General features: G+C 44.2%; 1 protein-coding gene across 1 annotated transcript in view; it reads right to left on the bottom strand.

The window, feature by feature from the left end:
- Positions 1-383: 383 nt before the first annotated feature.
- The window catches only part of RBL2 (RB transcriptional corepressor like 2), a 73,469-nt gene continuing 55,335 nt past the window's right edge, over positions 384-18,517 (bottom strand). The window contains exons 19-22 of the mRNA XM_075281775.1: positions 5,628-5,727; positions 5,192-5,397; positions 3,854-4,021; positions 384-3,027 (exon numbers count right to left, since the gene is read on the bottom strand). Of these exons, the coding sequence (XP_075137876.1) occupies positions 2,848-3,027; positions 3,854-4,021; positions 5,192-5,397; positions 5,628-5,727 (654 nt within the window). The 3' untranslated portion in view covers positions 384-2,847. The remainder of the gene's footprint in view (positions 3,028-3,853; positions 4,022-5,191; positions 5,398-5,627; positions 5,728-18,517) is intronic.

Here is an 18,517-nt window from a genome sequence, read left to right on the forward strand (position 1 = left end):
ATACAGCCACACAACTAAAACAACAATACTGTACAGAAAGGTGTCACTTCCATCATCATGTTAGGACAGGGTTAGGAGAATATTTAGTCATGGATGAGCTACAGATGAGCGGCTGACGTTACAATAAATAAAATAATTTATACTTTAATATCTTGTTTTGGGAAATCCTTTTTGTTTGTTTTTTTAGGCATTCTCAAGCACTAACAACTAGTACACACAGGGCAGAGATTTTAAAGAAAAAAAAAAAAAAAAAAAAAGCAAAACATTAACAGATTGACTTAACAAGTTACTTCAGTGGGAGGGCCGGAGTGGTACATGCACTGCTGCCCAACCTCTACTCCATTTACAATGGGTAACAAAACTCCCCATTCTCCTAATCAGTGGGTGAACAATATTTACGACCTATCCATAGGATAGATCATCAGTATCAGATTAGTAGGGGTCTGACACCCAGGACCCCCGCCAATCAGCTGTTCTTAGAAGCTACTATATGGAGAACAGAGCTACTGTGACTTGGCTCGTGGATGGTCCATTGATGGAACCAAAGAGTTCTCTGAAGCCTTTAGAAAGGAGTTTACACAGATGTAGCAAGTGCCAAATGAACCTTCACCATGTAACATCAGTTTGTTTATTGCTACTTTTGTTATCAATGCTTGCATTGCCTGGTGTACGATACAAAGAGTGTATACAGAATAGGCGCACTGCAACAACTCTTGAAGAACCACTGAAACTGCAGCTTGCTACATCTGTATATGCCTAGAAAAGGGTTTAAAGAGCCGTCTCATCAAAGACAACTTTTTTAAGGCCTCCTCTACTCACACGTGTCTATAGTGGTAGGGGTGTCTGCCTCCCTATGGGATATCCTTCCCATACTGTATTCACTTTTACAATTAATATAGTCTTGTCTGAAATACAAACAAATATTGCTGTATCCACATGCTAACACACAAAACACTTTACATGGTGTATCTTCATTATAATGCATCAGCACTTGATCTCTAACTTCAATATTAACCCCATAAAACCCATTTAATACGATGTAGCTAAACTGTTAGCACCATAAAACTGCTCTATAAGTCAGTGCACTTATGTAATAAACATCTTGTGCCCTGCCTACAAAAATCTGAGAATATTGCTACTGGACAAACTTTTACCAATGACCTTCACAATGATCTTACATGGCTAGTTGGTCAGAACCTACACAGCGGATTTCTTAAGTGCGGTCTGATTAGAAATCCTAAGACCCATTAGGACTTATCTCCTCACTATTGGTTACACATGAGCCGGAATAGTTGGTAGAAACATGAAAATGTTCCAAACCACAAGAAGCATAGTTACTGAAGATTACTAAAGGTAAGCCAGTATAGGATTAATAGAAGGTGTGATTGATAGTTACAAGGGCTCCTACATGTAATTGAACAGAATACACCATCGTCTTCTAAAGCCAGATTGACAGTTACGGAGTTCACACCTTATTGAAATTTCCAGCTATGTGGTCACCTACCTTGGTAAGGTTTAGAGCAGCAGGCCACCTCACAGGATTGTACAATACCTTACACTGCCAATTAGGGAGAATTTCTCTGTAATAAAATGCCATTCAGAGATACCATAGGTAGACATATAGACTACTAGCTGTAGGGATGTACAGGCTTTGCTGTAAGTCCGTACCTACACAATGGACACAGTAACACTTCTACATTATCACTCTAATTTCACAGATGTGAATGTGCCTGTGTAGGAAGTACACTGGGGAGGCCCAGGAAATAACCATATACTTTACTACCATTACTTCTTGGAACCTGATTTATAGCAAAAAGGTGGCCATGGACATATAGGGCTTTAGATACTGAACATACTAGGACTAGCTTTAATATGTCCATCTACAGGTAGTACTGCATGAAGAAGATCTGTTAAGAACAATAACTGAAAACTAAGTGTACTATATTATTGCTTGTGCTGGTCTCCGCCATGAATATAAGCAAGTTATCAGGACTCATCTGTGTATATGAGCGTTCTAGTGCAATCTATGGGCAGGTTTGCTGCCTAAGTGCTCAGCCAGTTATATTTACAGTACTGTGCAAAAGGTTCAGGCAGAGTGTGGAAAAATATTGCAACGTAAAACCTGTTTAATAGTATATTTCTGTCAATTAAAAAAATGCAAAGTGAACAAACAAAAAAGAAATCTAAATCAAGTCAATATTTTGTGACCCGCCCTTTGGAGACGGATTCCTTGAAGTGATGATACAACACCATAGAGCCCGCATTTCAACATCATGGAGTCTGCTCATGGGATTAGATAAGGAGACTGAAGGATTTGAGCAGAATATCTGTGGTTAGTTCTCCAAGATGTTTAGAATAATCTTCCTGCGGAGTTCCTTCAAAAACTGTATGTAAGTATCTAGAAGAACGAATGCTGTTTCAAAGGCAAAGGAAAGTCACAGCAAATATCTGATTTCTACTTCTCTTCTGTTCATTCCCTTTGCATTTTGTCACTTGAAAAAAAAAAAAAAACTATTAACACTTCCATATTTAATGGCATTCTTAGTTTGCAGCAGTTTTTCCACATCTGCCTAAAACACTATTGCATATATACAATATACATATATTGTGTGTGTATATTTATATATATATATATATATATATATATATATATATATATACACACATATATATATATATATATATATATATATACACACACACACACACACACACACACCAAATACCCCATATAATGCAGGTTATAATACAAACTGGTTACAGTCCTGGAGTCTCAAGTTACATAAAATTACAAAATTATTATATATTAAGATTTTTGAAATACTGAATCAGGGATGCCCCAACCATCTAGCTAGTACAGAAAGTGCCTCTATCATTAGCCACATCTTGGAGTTTCCTATAGAGGACGTTATGGTTTTCTTGGCATATCCGCTTTGCTGGCGACTCATTTCCATCTTCCAAAAGTATCCCCCGTTTCTTGGTTGGAGTTTCTCCAGTTCTGATCATGCTATTGATCTCTTGCAATCTCTGTTGGTTAAAATCAACGGTACATTTAAGAGACATTAAAAGAATACCTGACTTTTGTTGTATTACAGTAAATATTCAGCATTCTGTAATATGAGTTTCCGATTATACAGGGACCTCAAAAAGAAATGTCATTGAGCCATTAACATGTGACTGTCCAGGCTGCTGGTAAGGGTGAAGCCGGCCTTATACATTATATATTATCGGTTTTACAACACACAGTCTATAGGGCCCAGTGGATATTTCCTATAGTTGCAGACATTTAAGGATCTGACATCTGGCCTACATAGTCACTTACCAGATGAACAAAACTACATTGGTTTTCTAGGTTGCATAAAATCCAACCATCTTTTTCTTTTCTTTTTTTTTTTTTTTTGCAATAAAAAAATTAAATTTGCAATTTTTGCTTTTTTGTGGTTCATTTTAATTTTGGCCCGACTTAATACACCAACGATAATGTATCGCATTCAAGCCAAACCAAGTTAATATAGGTAATAGAGAATAATGAATAGCTGAAAATGAATTAGAATCAAAGTTACCATAAGAAATTCTAAGGCTCTATATTGTGACTGCACAGGGTCACCAATCTAAACAAGCATCCATACAGTCGTAAGATAATGGGTATGTCACTTACTGCGCAGGCACATGTATGGCGTTATGGATGCCCTTTATTAACCCCTGTGTTGAATGTTTACAACATTTGTGCAAAATGGTATTGCATCAATACCAATACCGCCATATATTCTTCGCTCACCAGAAATGAGTCTTTTCATTTGGTCTTTCATTTGCTTGAGCAACAGATATGTACAAGTGAATGTGTCAGACTCACCTTTGCAGGGCTGAGGTTGAAATAATATGAGATCTTTTCTCGAGGGGATAAAGTAGCAGAGTCTTCATTGTGAGGAGAAATGTAGATAGGGTGACAGTGAGACAACTGTACACGTCGTGGGGACAAGATCCGCATAGAAGGATAAGGGGAAAGAGGAGTAGCTTCATTCTGTAACAAAACAAGGAGTGTTAACCAGACAGTGACTGTGGTTTGGAGAAGCTTTATAAACCTTTCTAGAAGTGCTTCATTGAGAAAATTATTAAATTCCACCATCTCCATTTTTTAGGATTAATGCAGGTTAACCTAGCCACAGATGTCAGTAACTAGTAGTGTAACGCAGTACCTTGTACAGTGGATTCTACAGTTTCCAAATATGCCCCATTTTCCTGTAGCTTAGGGAGAAAGTGCTTAGGGGCCTGTGATAGACCAGCCTGGGGTGCCTGGTCTCAGCTCTAGGTTCTCATTTGTACAAGCTAAGCACTGTTTCCTCATTGATTTGTACATTCTGTTCTTCTTCCTTTCATCATATGGGATAAATACAGTTATATTTTAGGGTCCCGTTTACGCGGTAGGATCTGGGGCTGATTTTGAGGCCAATTCTGATTTTGTCTCCCTGACAAATTAAATATCCTGCTAGATTTCTGAATCAGTGGTGGAATCTGGGCTTACTCAGTATTGGAAAGACACAGCAATTCAGTTACTGGGAAATGAAGAGGAATCCAAGGCTGATTCTTTAATTTTTTTTTCCCCCAAGGATATGGACCCTGGAAGGTTATTTGTGACTTAGCTCTTATTTTTCAAGTGGACAGTTACTTAATCTCTGAGCTAAACAAAACCACCCAGCTAGAGAATAGGAGCTACGTCAAACTTCAAGGGGTCATATCTTCTGTACAGGTGAATGGACAAAAATCAAATGGCTTTTAGAATTGTAATTTGGACTTGGTGCCAGCTCCTCTTTAGGCTGAGGCCCCACATTGCAGAAACGCAGCTTTTTTTGTTGCAGATTTTACAGTGTTTTTTTTGAGCCAGAGCCAAGCATGGCTATAAAAGGAATGGGAAATATATAGGAATTGCGTATATTTCTCCCTTCTTCTCAAATCACTCCTAGTTTTGGCTTAAAAAACCACAGCAAAATCTGCAACAAAAAAAAGCACAATGTGCGGCCTTAGCCTTAAGCAATTTGCCGTCATCATAGTAACTGTTTAATATTGCTCTACAAATACATCTATTAGTCTAAGTCACTGAAGCGTCAGAGAGATTTGGCAGATTTCTTCCCTTTAACGCACTGTACTAAAACTAAAGAAAAAAAATGCAATAATTATGTAAAAGACAATTTACCGCATTTGCATGAGAGTATTTCAGGGCAAAGCTTTTCATATTTCCAATATAGATGTTGTTGTAGAAATGAACAAGATCTCCTCTTTCTTCGTCTTCTGAGTCACTGCTGGCTCCAGTTACTCGTGTTGGAGTAGGGGGAGCACTGCTGGGTTGTGGTACAGGCAGAGTGCTACTAGATCGCATCACTGGACTCGGCTCTCTGCTGCCTGAAAATCAGAATTCAAAACAAATTTGAAGGGGTTGCATCATGAAGACACTCCTGTCCGTCTACATTACTAGGGCATATGGAGGGGTGTTCCCAGATTGGGATGCAGGAAAAACACTGTGAAAAACAGAGCAGGTGATGGCACGGGATTTAGAAGAACAATCTGCTCTTTATTGTAGCAGGAAAAGTTGTGTACATGAGTCCATCTTTAGCAGTAAAGTGTGTGCCTACCTAGATCTTTATTGGTTTCTGTGGGAGAGCCTGACTGTGTATGTTCACTGCCACCAGATTGCCGCCTTCTCCGAGATTTTATGAGAACACTTCTGTACACCTATATGGTATAGAAAAAGAGAGAGACTATAGGCTTACACATATTGTACACCTTTTTCAGCTTTCATTATTTTGAGCTTAAAAGTGTCGGACTTCCGCCAATGATGCTGTATGACCGGGGTACTCAATTACTTTTAGTAAAGGTCTGTTGACTGGGTTCTGCCATCAAGAAAAGGTATGAGCTGTACATGTCCAGTATTTTCGGACAAAAAGACATGTGACTGTAAGACACACCCCAGGCAAGAAAAATTAGGAAAAAATAAATCCTAATGCTATATTATACTGAGGGTGGGGGTACTAAAGAGCATTATACTATTGGTGGAGGCATTAAGAAGCATTATACTGTGAGTGGAGACATTAGTGCCCCCACACAGTATAATGCCCCATTATTGCTCCTCTGCACAGTATGCTCCCTTGGTATCCCCCATCTTCCCCAGTATAACTGCCCATAAGTGCCCCCAAACATAATTAATAGAGATGAGCGAACACTAAAATGTTCGAGGTTCGAAATTCGATTCGAACAGCCGCTCAATGTTCGTGTGTTCGAATGGGTTTCGAACCCCATTATAGTCTATGGGGAACAGATACTCGTTAAGGGGGAAACCCAAATCCGTGTCTGGAGGGTCACCAAGTCCACTATGACACCCCAGGAAATGATGCCAACACCTCTGGAATGACACTGGGACAGCAGGGGAAGCATGTCTGGGGGCATCTAACACACCAAAGACCCTCTATTACCCCAACATCACAGCCTAACAACTACACACTTTACACACTCAATACCACCTCTCTGACAGTAGGAAAACACCTTGAAACATGTGTATTTGGCACTTGCAGTGAGGAGAGCTTGTCACCAGCAGTGAATTTGGCCCTTGTAGTAAGTTGAGGTTGGCACCAACATTTGTTTTGAAAATCAGGGTGGATTGAGCCTCTAACCAGCAGAGTTTGGGCAAATTCATGGTGGAGGGAGCCTCTAAAAACCCCAGTTTGGACCAATTCATGGTGGAGGGAGCCTCTAACCAGCCCAGTTTGGGCAAATTCATGGTGGAGGGAGCCTCTAAAAAACCCAGTTTGGACCAATTCATGGTGGAGGGAGCCTCTAACCAGCCCAGTTTGGGCAAATTCATGGTGGAGGGAGCCTCTAAAAAACCCAGTTTGGACCAATTCATGGTGGAGGGAGCCTCTAACCAGCCCAGTTTGGGCAAATTCATGGTGGAGGGAGCCTCTAAAAACCCCAGTTTGGACCAATTCATGGTGGAGGGAGCCTCTAACCAGCCCAGTTTGGGCAAATTCATGGTGGAGGGAGCCTCTAAACAGCCCAGTTTGGGCAAATTCATGGTGGAGGGAGCCTCTAACCAGCCCAGTTTGGACCAATTAATGGTGGAGGGAGCCTCTAACCAGCCCAGTTTGGGCAAATTCATGGTGGAGGGAGCCTCTAAACAGCCCAGTTTGGACCAATTCATGGTGGAGGGAGCCTCTAAAAAACCCAGTTTGGACCAATTCATGGTGGAGGGAGCCTCTAAACAGCCCAGTTTGGGCAAATTCATGGTGGAGGGAGCCTCTAACCAGCCCAGTTTGGACCAATTCATGGTGGAGGGAGCCTCTAACCAGCCCAGTTTGGGCAAATTCATGGTGGAGGGAGCCTCTAAACAGCCCAGTTTGGACCAATTCATGGTGGAGGGAGCCTCTAAAAAACCCAGTTTGGACCAATTCATGGTGGAGGGAGCCTCTAAACAGCCCAGTTTGGGCAAATTCATGGTGGAGGGAGCCTCTAACCAGCCCAGTTTGGACCAATTAATGGTGGAGGGAGCCTCTAAACAGCCAAGTTTTGGGAAATTCATGGTGGAGGGAGCCTCTAACCAGCCCAGTTTGGGCAAATTCATGGTGGAGGGAGCCTCTAAAAAACCCAGTTTGGACCAATTCATGGTGGAGGGAGCCTCTAACCAGCCCAGTTTGGACCAATTAATGGTGGAGGGAGCCTCTAAAAACCCCAGTTTGGACCAATTCATGGTGGAGGGAGCCTCTAACCAGCCCAGTTTGGGCAAATTCATGGTGGAGGGAGCCTCTAACCAGCCCAGTTTGGACCAATTAATGGTGGAGGGAGCCGCTAAACAGCCCAGTTTGGACCAATTAATGGTGGAGGGAGCCTCTAAAAAACCCAGTTTGGACCAATTCATGGTGGAGGGAGCCTCTAACCAGCCCAGTTTGGACCAATTAATGGTGGAGGGAGCCTCTAAACAGCCAAGTTTGGACCAATTCATGGTGGAGGGAGCCTCTAAAAACCCCAGTTTGGACCAATTCATGGTGGAGGGAGCCTCTAACCAGCCCAGTTTGGGCAAATTCATGGTGGAGGGAGCCTCTAAACAGCCCAGTTTGGGCAAATTCATGGTGGAGGGAGCCTCTAACCAGCCCAGTTTGGACCAATTAATGGTGGAGGGAGCCGCTAAACAGCCCAGTTTGGACCAATTCATGGTGGAGGGAGCCTCTAAAAACCCCAGTTTGGACCAATTCATGGTGGAGGGAGCCTCTAAAAAACCCAGTTTGGACCAATTCATGGTGGAGGGAGCCTCTAACCAGCCCAGTTTGGACCAATTAATGGTGGAGGGAGCCTCTAAACAGCCAAGTTTGGACCAATTCATGGTGGAGGGAGCCTCTAAAAACCCCAGTTTGGACCAATTCATGGTGGAGGGAGCCTCTAACCAGCCCAGTTTGGGCAAATTCATGGTGGAGGGAGCCTCTAAACAGCCCAGTTTGGGCAAATTCATGGTGGAGGGAGCCTCTAACCAGCCCAGTTTGGACCAATTAATGGTGGAGGGAGCCGCTAAACAGCCCAGTTTGGACCAATTCATGGTGGAGGGAGCCTCTAAAAACCCCAGTTTGGACCAATTCATGGTGGAGGGAGCCTCTAAAAAACCCAGTTTGGACCAATTCATGGTGGAGGGAGCCTCTAACCAGCCCAGTTTGGACCAATTAATGGTGGAGGGAGCCTCTAAACAGCCAAGTTTGGACCAATTCATGGTGGAGGGAGCCTCTAAAAACCCCAGTTTGGACCAATTCATGGTGGAGGGAGCCTCCAACCAGCCCAGTTTGGGCAAATTCATGGTGGAGGGAGCCTCTAAACAGCCCAGTTTGGGCAAATTCATGGTGGAGGGAGCCTCTAACCAGCCCAGTTTGGACCAATTAATGGTGGAGGGAGCCGCTAAACTGCCCAGTTTGGACCAATTCATGGTGGAGGGAGCCTCTAAAAACCCCAGTTTGGACCAATTCATGGTGGAGGGAGCCTCTAAACAGCCCAGTTTGGGCAAATTCATGGTGGAGGGAGCCTCTAACCAGCAGAGTTGGTGGAAATCAGGGTGGAGGGAGCCTCTAACCAGCAGAGTTGGGGGAAATCAGGGTGGAGGGAGCCTAGTATTAGCAGAATTGTGCAACGCTTATGGTGGATGAGTATGAGGATGCGGAGGAATTGGAGAGGTTGAGTACAGACATGGAGTTTCATGTTGGGGTGCTTTACACAGGTGGGCACAAAAATGACGGCTCTACCCAGTGGTGGTTCATTTTTATCAAAGTGAGCCGGTCGGCACTCTCAGCTGACAGACGGGTGCGCTTGTCAGTGATGATGCCACCGGCTGCACTGAACACCCTCTCAGATAGGACGCTGGCGGCAGGACAGGACAGCACCTCCAAGGCATATAGGGCAAGTTCAAGCCACAGGTCCAACTTCGACACCCAATACGTGTAGGGCGCAGAGGGGTCGGAGAGGACAGGGCTGTGGTCGGAAAGGTATTCCCGCAACATGCGCCTATACTTCTCACGCCTGGTGACACTAGGACCCTCCGTGGCGGCACTTTGGCGAGGGGGTGCCATCAAGGTGTCCCAGACCTTAGACAGTGTGCCCCTCGTTTGTGTGGACCGGTGAGAACTTGGTTGCCTACTGGAGGAACTGCCCTCCCTGCCGCCAACGTCACATGCTGGAAACATCTCCATCATATTCTGCACCAATTGCCTGTGGCAAGCATTGATGCGATTGGCCCTCCCCTCTACCGGAATAAAAGACGAGATGTTGTTTTTATACCGGGGGTCAAGGATAGCAAAGATCCAGTACTGGTTGTCCTCCATGATTTTGACAATACGCTTGTCGGTTGTAAAGCACCCCAACATGAACTCAGCCATGTCTGCCACAGTGTTAGTTGGCATGACTCCTCTGGCCCCACCGGAAAGTTCAATCTCCATTTCCTCCTCATCCTCCATGTCTACCCATCCGCGCTGCAACAATGGGACGATTCGAAGTTGCCCGGAAGCCTCCTGTATCACCATCACATCATCGGACAACTCTTCTTCCTCCTCCTCCTCCTCCTCCTCCATTAAACGCAGTGAAGCGGACAGATGTGTGGACCTACTCTCCAGCTGTGACGGATCGGATGCTATCCCTAACTCCTCTGTGTGATCTGAGTTATCCCTGATGTCAATCAGGGATTCTCTCAGAACACACAAGAGCGGGATTGTAAGGCTCACCATCGCATCCTCAGAGCTCACCCTCCTTGTGGACTCCTCAAAGACCCGTAGGATGTCACAAAGGTCTCTCATCCATGGCCACTCATGGATGTGAAACTGAGGCAGCTGACTTTGTGGCACCCTAGGGTTTTGTAGCTGGTATTCCATCAAAGGTCTCTGCTGCTCAACCACTCTATTCAACATCTGAAACGTTGAGTTCCAGCGTGTGGGGACGTCGCACAAAAGCCGGTGTTGTGGCACATGCAGGCGTTGCTGGAGAGATTTTAAGCTAGCAGCGGCTACTGTCGACTTGCGAAAGTGGGCGCACATGCTCCGCACTTTCACCAGTAGCTCTGGAACATTGGGGTAGCTCTTTAGGAAACGTTGCACCACTAGGTTGAAGACGTGGGCCAGGCATGGAACATGTTGGAGTCCGGCAAGCTCCAGAGCTGCTACCAGGTTCCGGCCGTTATCACAAACGACCATGCCTGGGCCCAGGTGCAGCGGCTCAAACCATATTGCCGTCTCATCGAGGAGGGCATCCCTCACCTCGGAGGCAGTGTGCTGTCTGTCCCCCAAGCTGATCAGCTTCAGCACAGCCTGCTGACGTCTACCAACGCCAGTGCTGCAACGTTTCCAACTCGTAGCTGGGGTCAATCTAACAGCGGAGGAGGAGGCGGTGGCGGAGGAGGAGGCGGTAGAGGAGGAGGAGGAGGGGGGTGTTCTTCTCGTGTCCCTGCCAGGAATGTTAGGCGGGGAGACGAGGTACACCGGGCCAGTTTGGGAAGCAGTCCCAGCCTCAACTACATTCACCCAGTGTGCCGTCAGTGAAATGTAGCGTCCCTGTCCGCATGCACTTGTCCACGCGTCGGTGGTCAAGTGGACCTTTGTGCAAAGCGCGGAACTAAGGGCCCGCCTGATGTTGAGTGACACGTGCTGGTGCAAGGCGGGGACGGCACACCGGGAGAAGTAGTGACGGCTAGGGACGGCATAGCGAGGTGCCGCAGTTGCCATCAGGTCCAGGAAGGCGGGAGTTTCAACAAGCCGGAACGCCAACATCTCCTGGGCCAGCAGTTTAGCGATGTTGGCGTTCAAGGCTTGCGCGTGTGGGTGGTTAGCAGTGTATTTCTGCCGCCGCTCCAATGTCTGAGAGATGGTGGGTTGTTGTAAAGAAACGCCTGATGGTGCCTTTGATGGTGCAGGAGAAGGAGATAAGACAGGACCAGGGGAGGATGAGGTAGAAGTCAACAGAGTGGCGGAGGCAGATGAAGTGGTGTCCTGGCTCGTCCTCTGGAGTGCATCGCCAGCACAGTCAGCAGTGGCAGTGGCAGAGGCAGAGGCAGTGGCAGTGGCGTGAACGGCAGGCGGCCTTTGTCCTGCCGTTGCTGCCTGCCACTGATTCCAGTGCTTGGATTCCAAATGACGGCGCATTGAAGTGGTGGACAGGTTGCTCTTCTCAGAGCCCCTAATCAATTTCGAGAGGCAAATTGTGCAGACAACACTATATCTGTCCTCGGCGCATTCCTTGAAAAAACTCCACACCTTCGAGAAACGTGCCCTCGAGGTGGGAGTTTTTCGGGGCTGGGTACGAACTGGAACATCTTGGGAGATTCCGGGTGTGGCCTGGCTTCGCCTAAGCTGCTGACCTCTGCCTCTAGCTACCCTTTTTGGTGCTGCACCTGCCTCAACATCCACACTACTTTCCCCGCTTGACATCCCCCCTGTCCAGGTCGGGTCAGTGTCCTCATCATCCACCACTTCCTCTTCCAACTCCTGTCTCATCTCCTCCTCCCGCACAATGCGCCGGTCAACTGGATGCCCTGACGGCAACTGCGTCACATCTTTGTCGATGAGGGTGGGTTGCTGGTCATCCACCACCAAATCGAACGGAGATGGAGGAGACTCTAGTGTTTGAGCATCTGGACACAGATGCTCCTCTGTTAGGTTCGTGGAATCGTGACGTGGAGAGGCAGGTTGAGGGACAATGAAAGGAGCGGAGAACAGCTCTGGGGAGCAGGGACAGTTTGGGTTATTGTTCTGTAAAGCTTCGGAATTTTGGGAGGAAGGAAGACAAGACTGTTGGGTAATAGGAGGAGAGGAGGCAGAGTCTGACTGGCTGCTGGACAATGTGCTGTAAGCGTTCTCTGACAGCCATTGCAAGACCTGTTCCTGGTTCTCGGGCCTACTAAGGTTTGTACCCTGCAGTTTAGTTAATGTGGCAAGCAACCCTGGCACTGTGGAGTGGCGCAATGCTTGCTGCCCCACAGGAGTAGGCACGGGACGCCCTGTGGCTTCACTGCTACCTTGCTCCCCAGAACCATTCCCCCGACCTCGCCCACGGCCTCGTCCACGTCCCTTTCCGGGAGCCTTGCGCATTTTGAATTCCTAGTTAGAAATTGGCACTGTATACCAGTAGTAAAAATTGTGGGTGCACGTAACCCCAATATATTCTTTGAATTACCAGTCAGAAACTGGCACTATACGGCAGTAGCAAGAAATGAGGGTATTTGTATTCCCAATATATTCTTTGAATTCCCAGTCAGACAATGGCACTGTATACCAGTAGTAAAAATTGTGGGTGCACGTAACCCCAATATATTCTTTGAATTACCAGTCAGAAACTGGCACTATATGGCAGTAGCAAGAAATGAGGGTATTTGTATTCCCAATATATTCTTTGAATTCCCAGTCAGACAATGGCACTGTATACCAGTAGTAAAAATTGTGGGTGCACGTAACCCCAATATATTCTTTGAATTCCCAGTCAGACACTGGCACTATATGGCAGTAGCAAGAAATGAGGGTATTTGTATTCCCAATATATTCTTTGAATTCCCAGTCAGACAATGGCACTGTATACCAGTAGTAAAAATTGTGGGTGCACGTAACCCCAATATATTCTTTGAATTACCAGTCAGAAACTGGCACTATATGGCAGTAGCAAGAAATGAGGGTATTTGTATTCCCAATATATTCTTTGAATTCCCAGTCAGACAATGGCACTGTATACCAGTAGTAAAAATTGTGGGTGCACGTAACCCCAATATATTCTTTGAATTACCAGTCAGAAACTGGCACTATATGGCAGTAGCAAGAAATGAGGGTATTTATAACCCCAATATATTCTTTGAATTCCCAGTCAGACAATGGCACTGTATACCAGTAGTAAAAATTGTGGGTGCACGTAACCCCAATATATTCTTTGAATTCCCAGTCAGACACTGGCACTATATGGCAGTAGCAAGAAATGAGGGTATTTGTATTCCCAATATATTCTTTGAATTCCCAGTCAGACAATGGCACTGTATACCAGTAGTAAAAATTGTGGGTGCACGTAACCCCAATATATTCTTTGAATTCCCAGTCAGACACTGGCACTATATGGCAGTAGCAAGAAATGAGGGTATTTGTATTCCCAATATATTCTTTGAATTCCCAGTCAGACAATGGCACTGTATACCAGTAGTAAAAATTGTGGGTGCACGTAACCCCAATATATTCTTTGAATTACCAGTCAGAAACTGGCACTATATGGCAGTAGCAAGAAATGAGGGTATTTGTATTCCCAATATATTCTTTGAATTCCCAGTCAGACAATGGCACTGTATACCAGTAGTAAAAATTGTGGGTGCACGTAACCCCAATATATTCTTTGAATTCCCAGTCAGACACTGGCACTATATGGCAGTAGCAAGAAATGAGGGTATTTGTATTCCCAATATATTCTTTGAATTCCCAGTCAGACAATGGCACTGTATACCAGTAGTAAAAATTGTGGGTGCACGTAACCCCAATATATTCTTTGAATTCCCAGTCAGACACTGGCACTATATGGCAGTAGCAAGAAATGAGGGTATTTGTATTCCCAATATATTCTTTGAATTCCCAGTCAGACAATGGCACTGTATACCAGTAGTAAAAATTGTGGGTGCACGTAACCCCAATATATTCTTTGAATTCCCAGTCAGACACTGGCACTATATGGCAGTAGCAAGAAATGAGGGTATTTGTATTCCCAATATATTCTTTGAATTCCCAGTCAGACAATGGCACTGTATACCAGTAGTAAAAATTGTGGGTGCACGTAACCCCAATATATTCTTTGAATTACCAGTCAGAAACTGGCACTATATGGCAGTAGCAAGAAATGAGGGTATTTGTATTCCCAATATATTCTTTGAATTCCCAGTCAGACAATGGCACTGTATACCAGTAGTAAAAATTGTGGGTGCACGTAACCCCAATATATTCTTTGAATTACCAGTCAGAAACTGGCACTATATGGCAGTAGCAAGAAATGAGGGTATTTGTATTCCCAATATATTCTTTGAATTCCCAGTCAGACAATGGCACTGTATACCAGTAGTAAAAATTGTGGGTGCACGTAACCCCAATATATTCTTTGAATTCCCAGTCAGACACTGGCACTATATGGCAGTAGCAAGAAATGAGGGTATTTGTATTCCCAATATATTCTTTGAATTCCCAGTCAGACAATGGCACTGTATACCAGTAGTAAAAATTGTGGGTGCACGTAACCACAATATATTCTTTGAATTACCAGTCAGAAACTGGCACTATATGGCAGTAGCAAGAAATGAGGGTATTTATAACCCCAATATATTCTTTGAATTCCCAGTCAGACAATGGCACTGTATACCAGTAGTAAAAATTGTGGGTGCACGTAACCCCAATATATTCTTTGAATTCCCAGTCAGACACTGGCACTATATGGCAGTAGCAAGAAATGAGGGTATTTGTATTCCCAATATATTCTTTGAATTCCCAGTCAGACAATGGCACTGTATACCAGTAGTAAAAATTGTGGGTGCACGTAACCCCAATATATTCTTTGAATTCCCAGTCAGACACTGGCACTATATGGCAGTAGCAAGAAATGAGGGTATTTGTATTCCCAATATATTCTTTGAATTCCCAGTCAGACAATGGCACTGTATACCAGTAGTAAAAATTGTGGGTGCACGTAACCACAATATATTCTTTGAATTACCAGTCAGAAACTGGCACTATATGGCAGTAGCAAGAAATGAGGGTATTTATAACCCCAATATATTCTTTGAATTCCCAGTCAGACAATGGCACTGTATACCAGTAGTAAAAATTGTGGGTGCACGTAACCCCAATATATTCTTTGAATTACCAGTCAGAAACTGGCACTATATGGCAGTAGCAAGAAATGAGGGTATTTGTATTCCCAATATATTCTTTGAATTCCCAGTCAGAAAATGGCACTGTATACCAGTAGTAAAAATTGTGGGTGCACGTAACCCCAATATATTCTTTGAATTCCCAGTCAGACACTGGCACTATATGGCAGTAGCAAGAAATGAGGGTATTTGTATTCCCAATATATTCTTTGAATTCCCAGTCAGACAATGGCACTGTATACCAGTAGTAAAAATTGTGGGTGCACGTAACCCCAATATATTCTTTGAATTACCAGTCAGAAACTGGCACTATATGGCAGTAGCAAGAAATGAGGGTATTTGTATTCCCAATATATTCTTTGAATTCCCAGTCAGACAATGGCACTGTATACCAGTAGTAAAAATTGTGGGTGCACGTAACCCCAATATATTCTTTGAATTACCAGTCAGAAACTGGCACTATATGGCAGTAGCAAGAAATGAGGGTATTTGTATTCCCAATATATTCTTTGAATTCCCAGTCAGACAATGGCACTGTATACCAGTAGTAAAAATTGTGGGTGCACGTAACCCCAATATATTCTTTGAATTCCCAGTCAGACACTGGCACTATATGGCAGTAGCAAGAAATGAGGGTATTTGTATTCCCAATATATTCTTTGAATTCCCAGTCAGACAATGGCACTGTATACCAGTAGTAAAAATTGTGGGTGCACGTAACCCCAATATATTCTTTGAATTCCCAGTCAGACACTGGCACTATATGGCAGTAGCAAGAAATGAGGGTATTTGTATTCCCAATATATTCTTTGAATTCCCAGTCAGACAATGGCACTGTATACCAGTAGTAAAAATTGTGGGTGCACGTAACCCCAATATATTCTTTGAATTCCCAGTCAGACACTGGCACTATATGGCAGTAGCAAGAAATGAGGGTATTTATAACCCCAATATATTCTTTGAATTCCCAGTCAGACAATGGCACTGTATACCAGTAGTAAAAATTGTGGGTGCACGTAACCACAATATATTCTTTGAATTACCAGTCAGAAACTGGCACTATATGGCAGTAGCAAGAAATGAGGGTATTTGTATTCCCAATATATTCTTTGAATTCCCAGTCAGACAATGGCACTGTATACCAGTAGTAAAAATTGTGGGTGCACGTAACCCCAATATATTCTTTGAATTACCAGTCAGAAACTGGCACTATATGGCAGTAGCAAGAAATGAGGGTATTTGTATTCCCAATATATTCTTTGAATTCCCAGTCAGACAATGGCACTGTATACCAGTAGTAAAAATTGTGGGTGCACGTAACCACAATATATTCTTTGAATTACCAGTCAGAAACTGGCACTATATGGCAGTAGCAAGAAATGAGGGTATTTATAACCCCAATATATTCTTTGAATTCCCAGTCAGACAATGGCACTGTATACCAGTAGTAAAAATTGTGGGTGCACGTAACCCCAATATATTCTTTGAATTCCCAGTCAGACACTGGCACTATATGGCAGTAGCAAGAAATGAGGGTATTTGTATTCCCAATATATTCTTTGAATTCCCAGTCAGACACTGGCACTATATGGCAGTAGCAAGAAATGAGGGTATTTGTATTCCCAATATATTCTTTGAATTCCCAGTCAGACAATGGCACTGTATACCAGTAGTAAAAATTGTGGGTGCACGTAACCCCAATATATTCTTTGAATTCCCAGTCAGACACTGGCACTATATGGCAGTAGCAAGAAATGAGGGTATTTGTATTCCCAATATATTCTTTGAATTCCCAGTCAGACAATGGCACTGTATACCAGTAGTAAAAATTGTGGGTGCACGTAACCCCAATATATTCTTTGAATTACCAGTCAGAAACTGGCACTATATGGCAGTAGCAAGAAATGAGGGTATTTGTATTCCCAATATATTCTTTGAATTCCCAGTCAGACAATGGCACTGTATACCAGTAGTAAAAATTGTGGGTGCACGTAACCCCAATATATTCTTTGAATTACCAGTCAGAAACTGGCACTATATGGCAGTAGCAAGAAATGAGGGTATTTGTATTCCCAATATATTCTTTGAATTCCCAGTCAGACAATGGCACTGTATACCAGTAGTAAAAATTGTGGGTGCACGTAACCCCAATATATTCTTTGAATTCCCAGTCAGACACTGGCACTATATGGCAGTAGCAAGAAATGAGGGTATTTGTATTCCCAATATATTCTTTGAATTCCCAGTCAGACAATGGCACTGTATACAGTAGTAAAAATTGTGGGTGCACGTAACCACAATATATTCTTTGAATTACCAGTCAGAAACTGGCACTATATGGCAGTAGCAAGAAATGAGGGTATTTATAACCCCAATATATTCTTTGAATTCCCAGTCAGACAATGGCACTGTATACCAGTAGTAAAAATTGTGGGTGTATATAGCCCCAATTCTATTGCTAGGGGACTTGCAGGGTATTTCTGGGGTGAAGGTGGGGGGGCACACCGTTGGAACGGGTATCGGGGTATATATCGGGTATACGGGAATACACTGACAGTGTATTCCATTCAGGATCCTGGGAAAGCTGGGTTGCGGCGATTGAGAATCTAAGCCCTAGCTAGCTGGACGGAAACCTCCGTCCTCGGTGAATTGCAAGCTCAGAATGACGCGAACCTGGGCGGCGCTGTTCTTTTAAATTAGAGGTCACATGTTTTCGGCAGCCAATGGGTTTTGCCTACTTTTCTCAACGTCACCGGTGTCGTAGTTCCTGTCCCACCTACCCTGCGCTGTTATTGGAGCAAAAAAGGCGCCAGGGAAGGTGGGAGGGGAATCGAGTAATGGCGCACTTTACCACGCGGTGTTCGATTCGATTCGAACATGCCGAACAGCCTAATATCCGATCGAACATGAGTTCGATAGAACACTGTTCGCTCATCTCTAGCGGTTACACTTTAACAGCGGCTGGGAGAAACATTAATCTCTTGCCCACTGTCCCCAGTAGCAGCATGAGGGATTGGCAATCGTTCTTTGTGCCTGCGTAAGAGCCATCACTTGTGAAGGCAACAGGGATGATTGCCGATCAGTGGAATAGATCAAGGGTTGGGGACAGCGGGCAGGAGATGAAGGTTTTCT

This window comes from Leptodactylus fuscus, chromosome 7, assembly GCF_031893055.1.
Source record: "Leptodactylus fuscus isolate aLepFus1 chromosome 7, aLepFus1.hap2, whole genome shotgun sequence".
NCBI lineage: Eukaryota > Metazoa > Chordata > Amphibia > Anura > Leptodactylidae > Leptodactylus > Leptodactylus fuscus.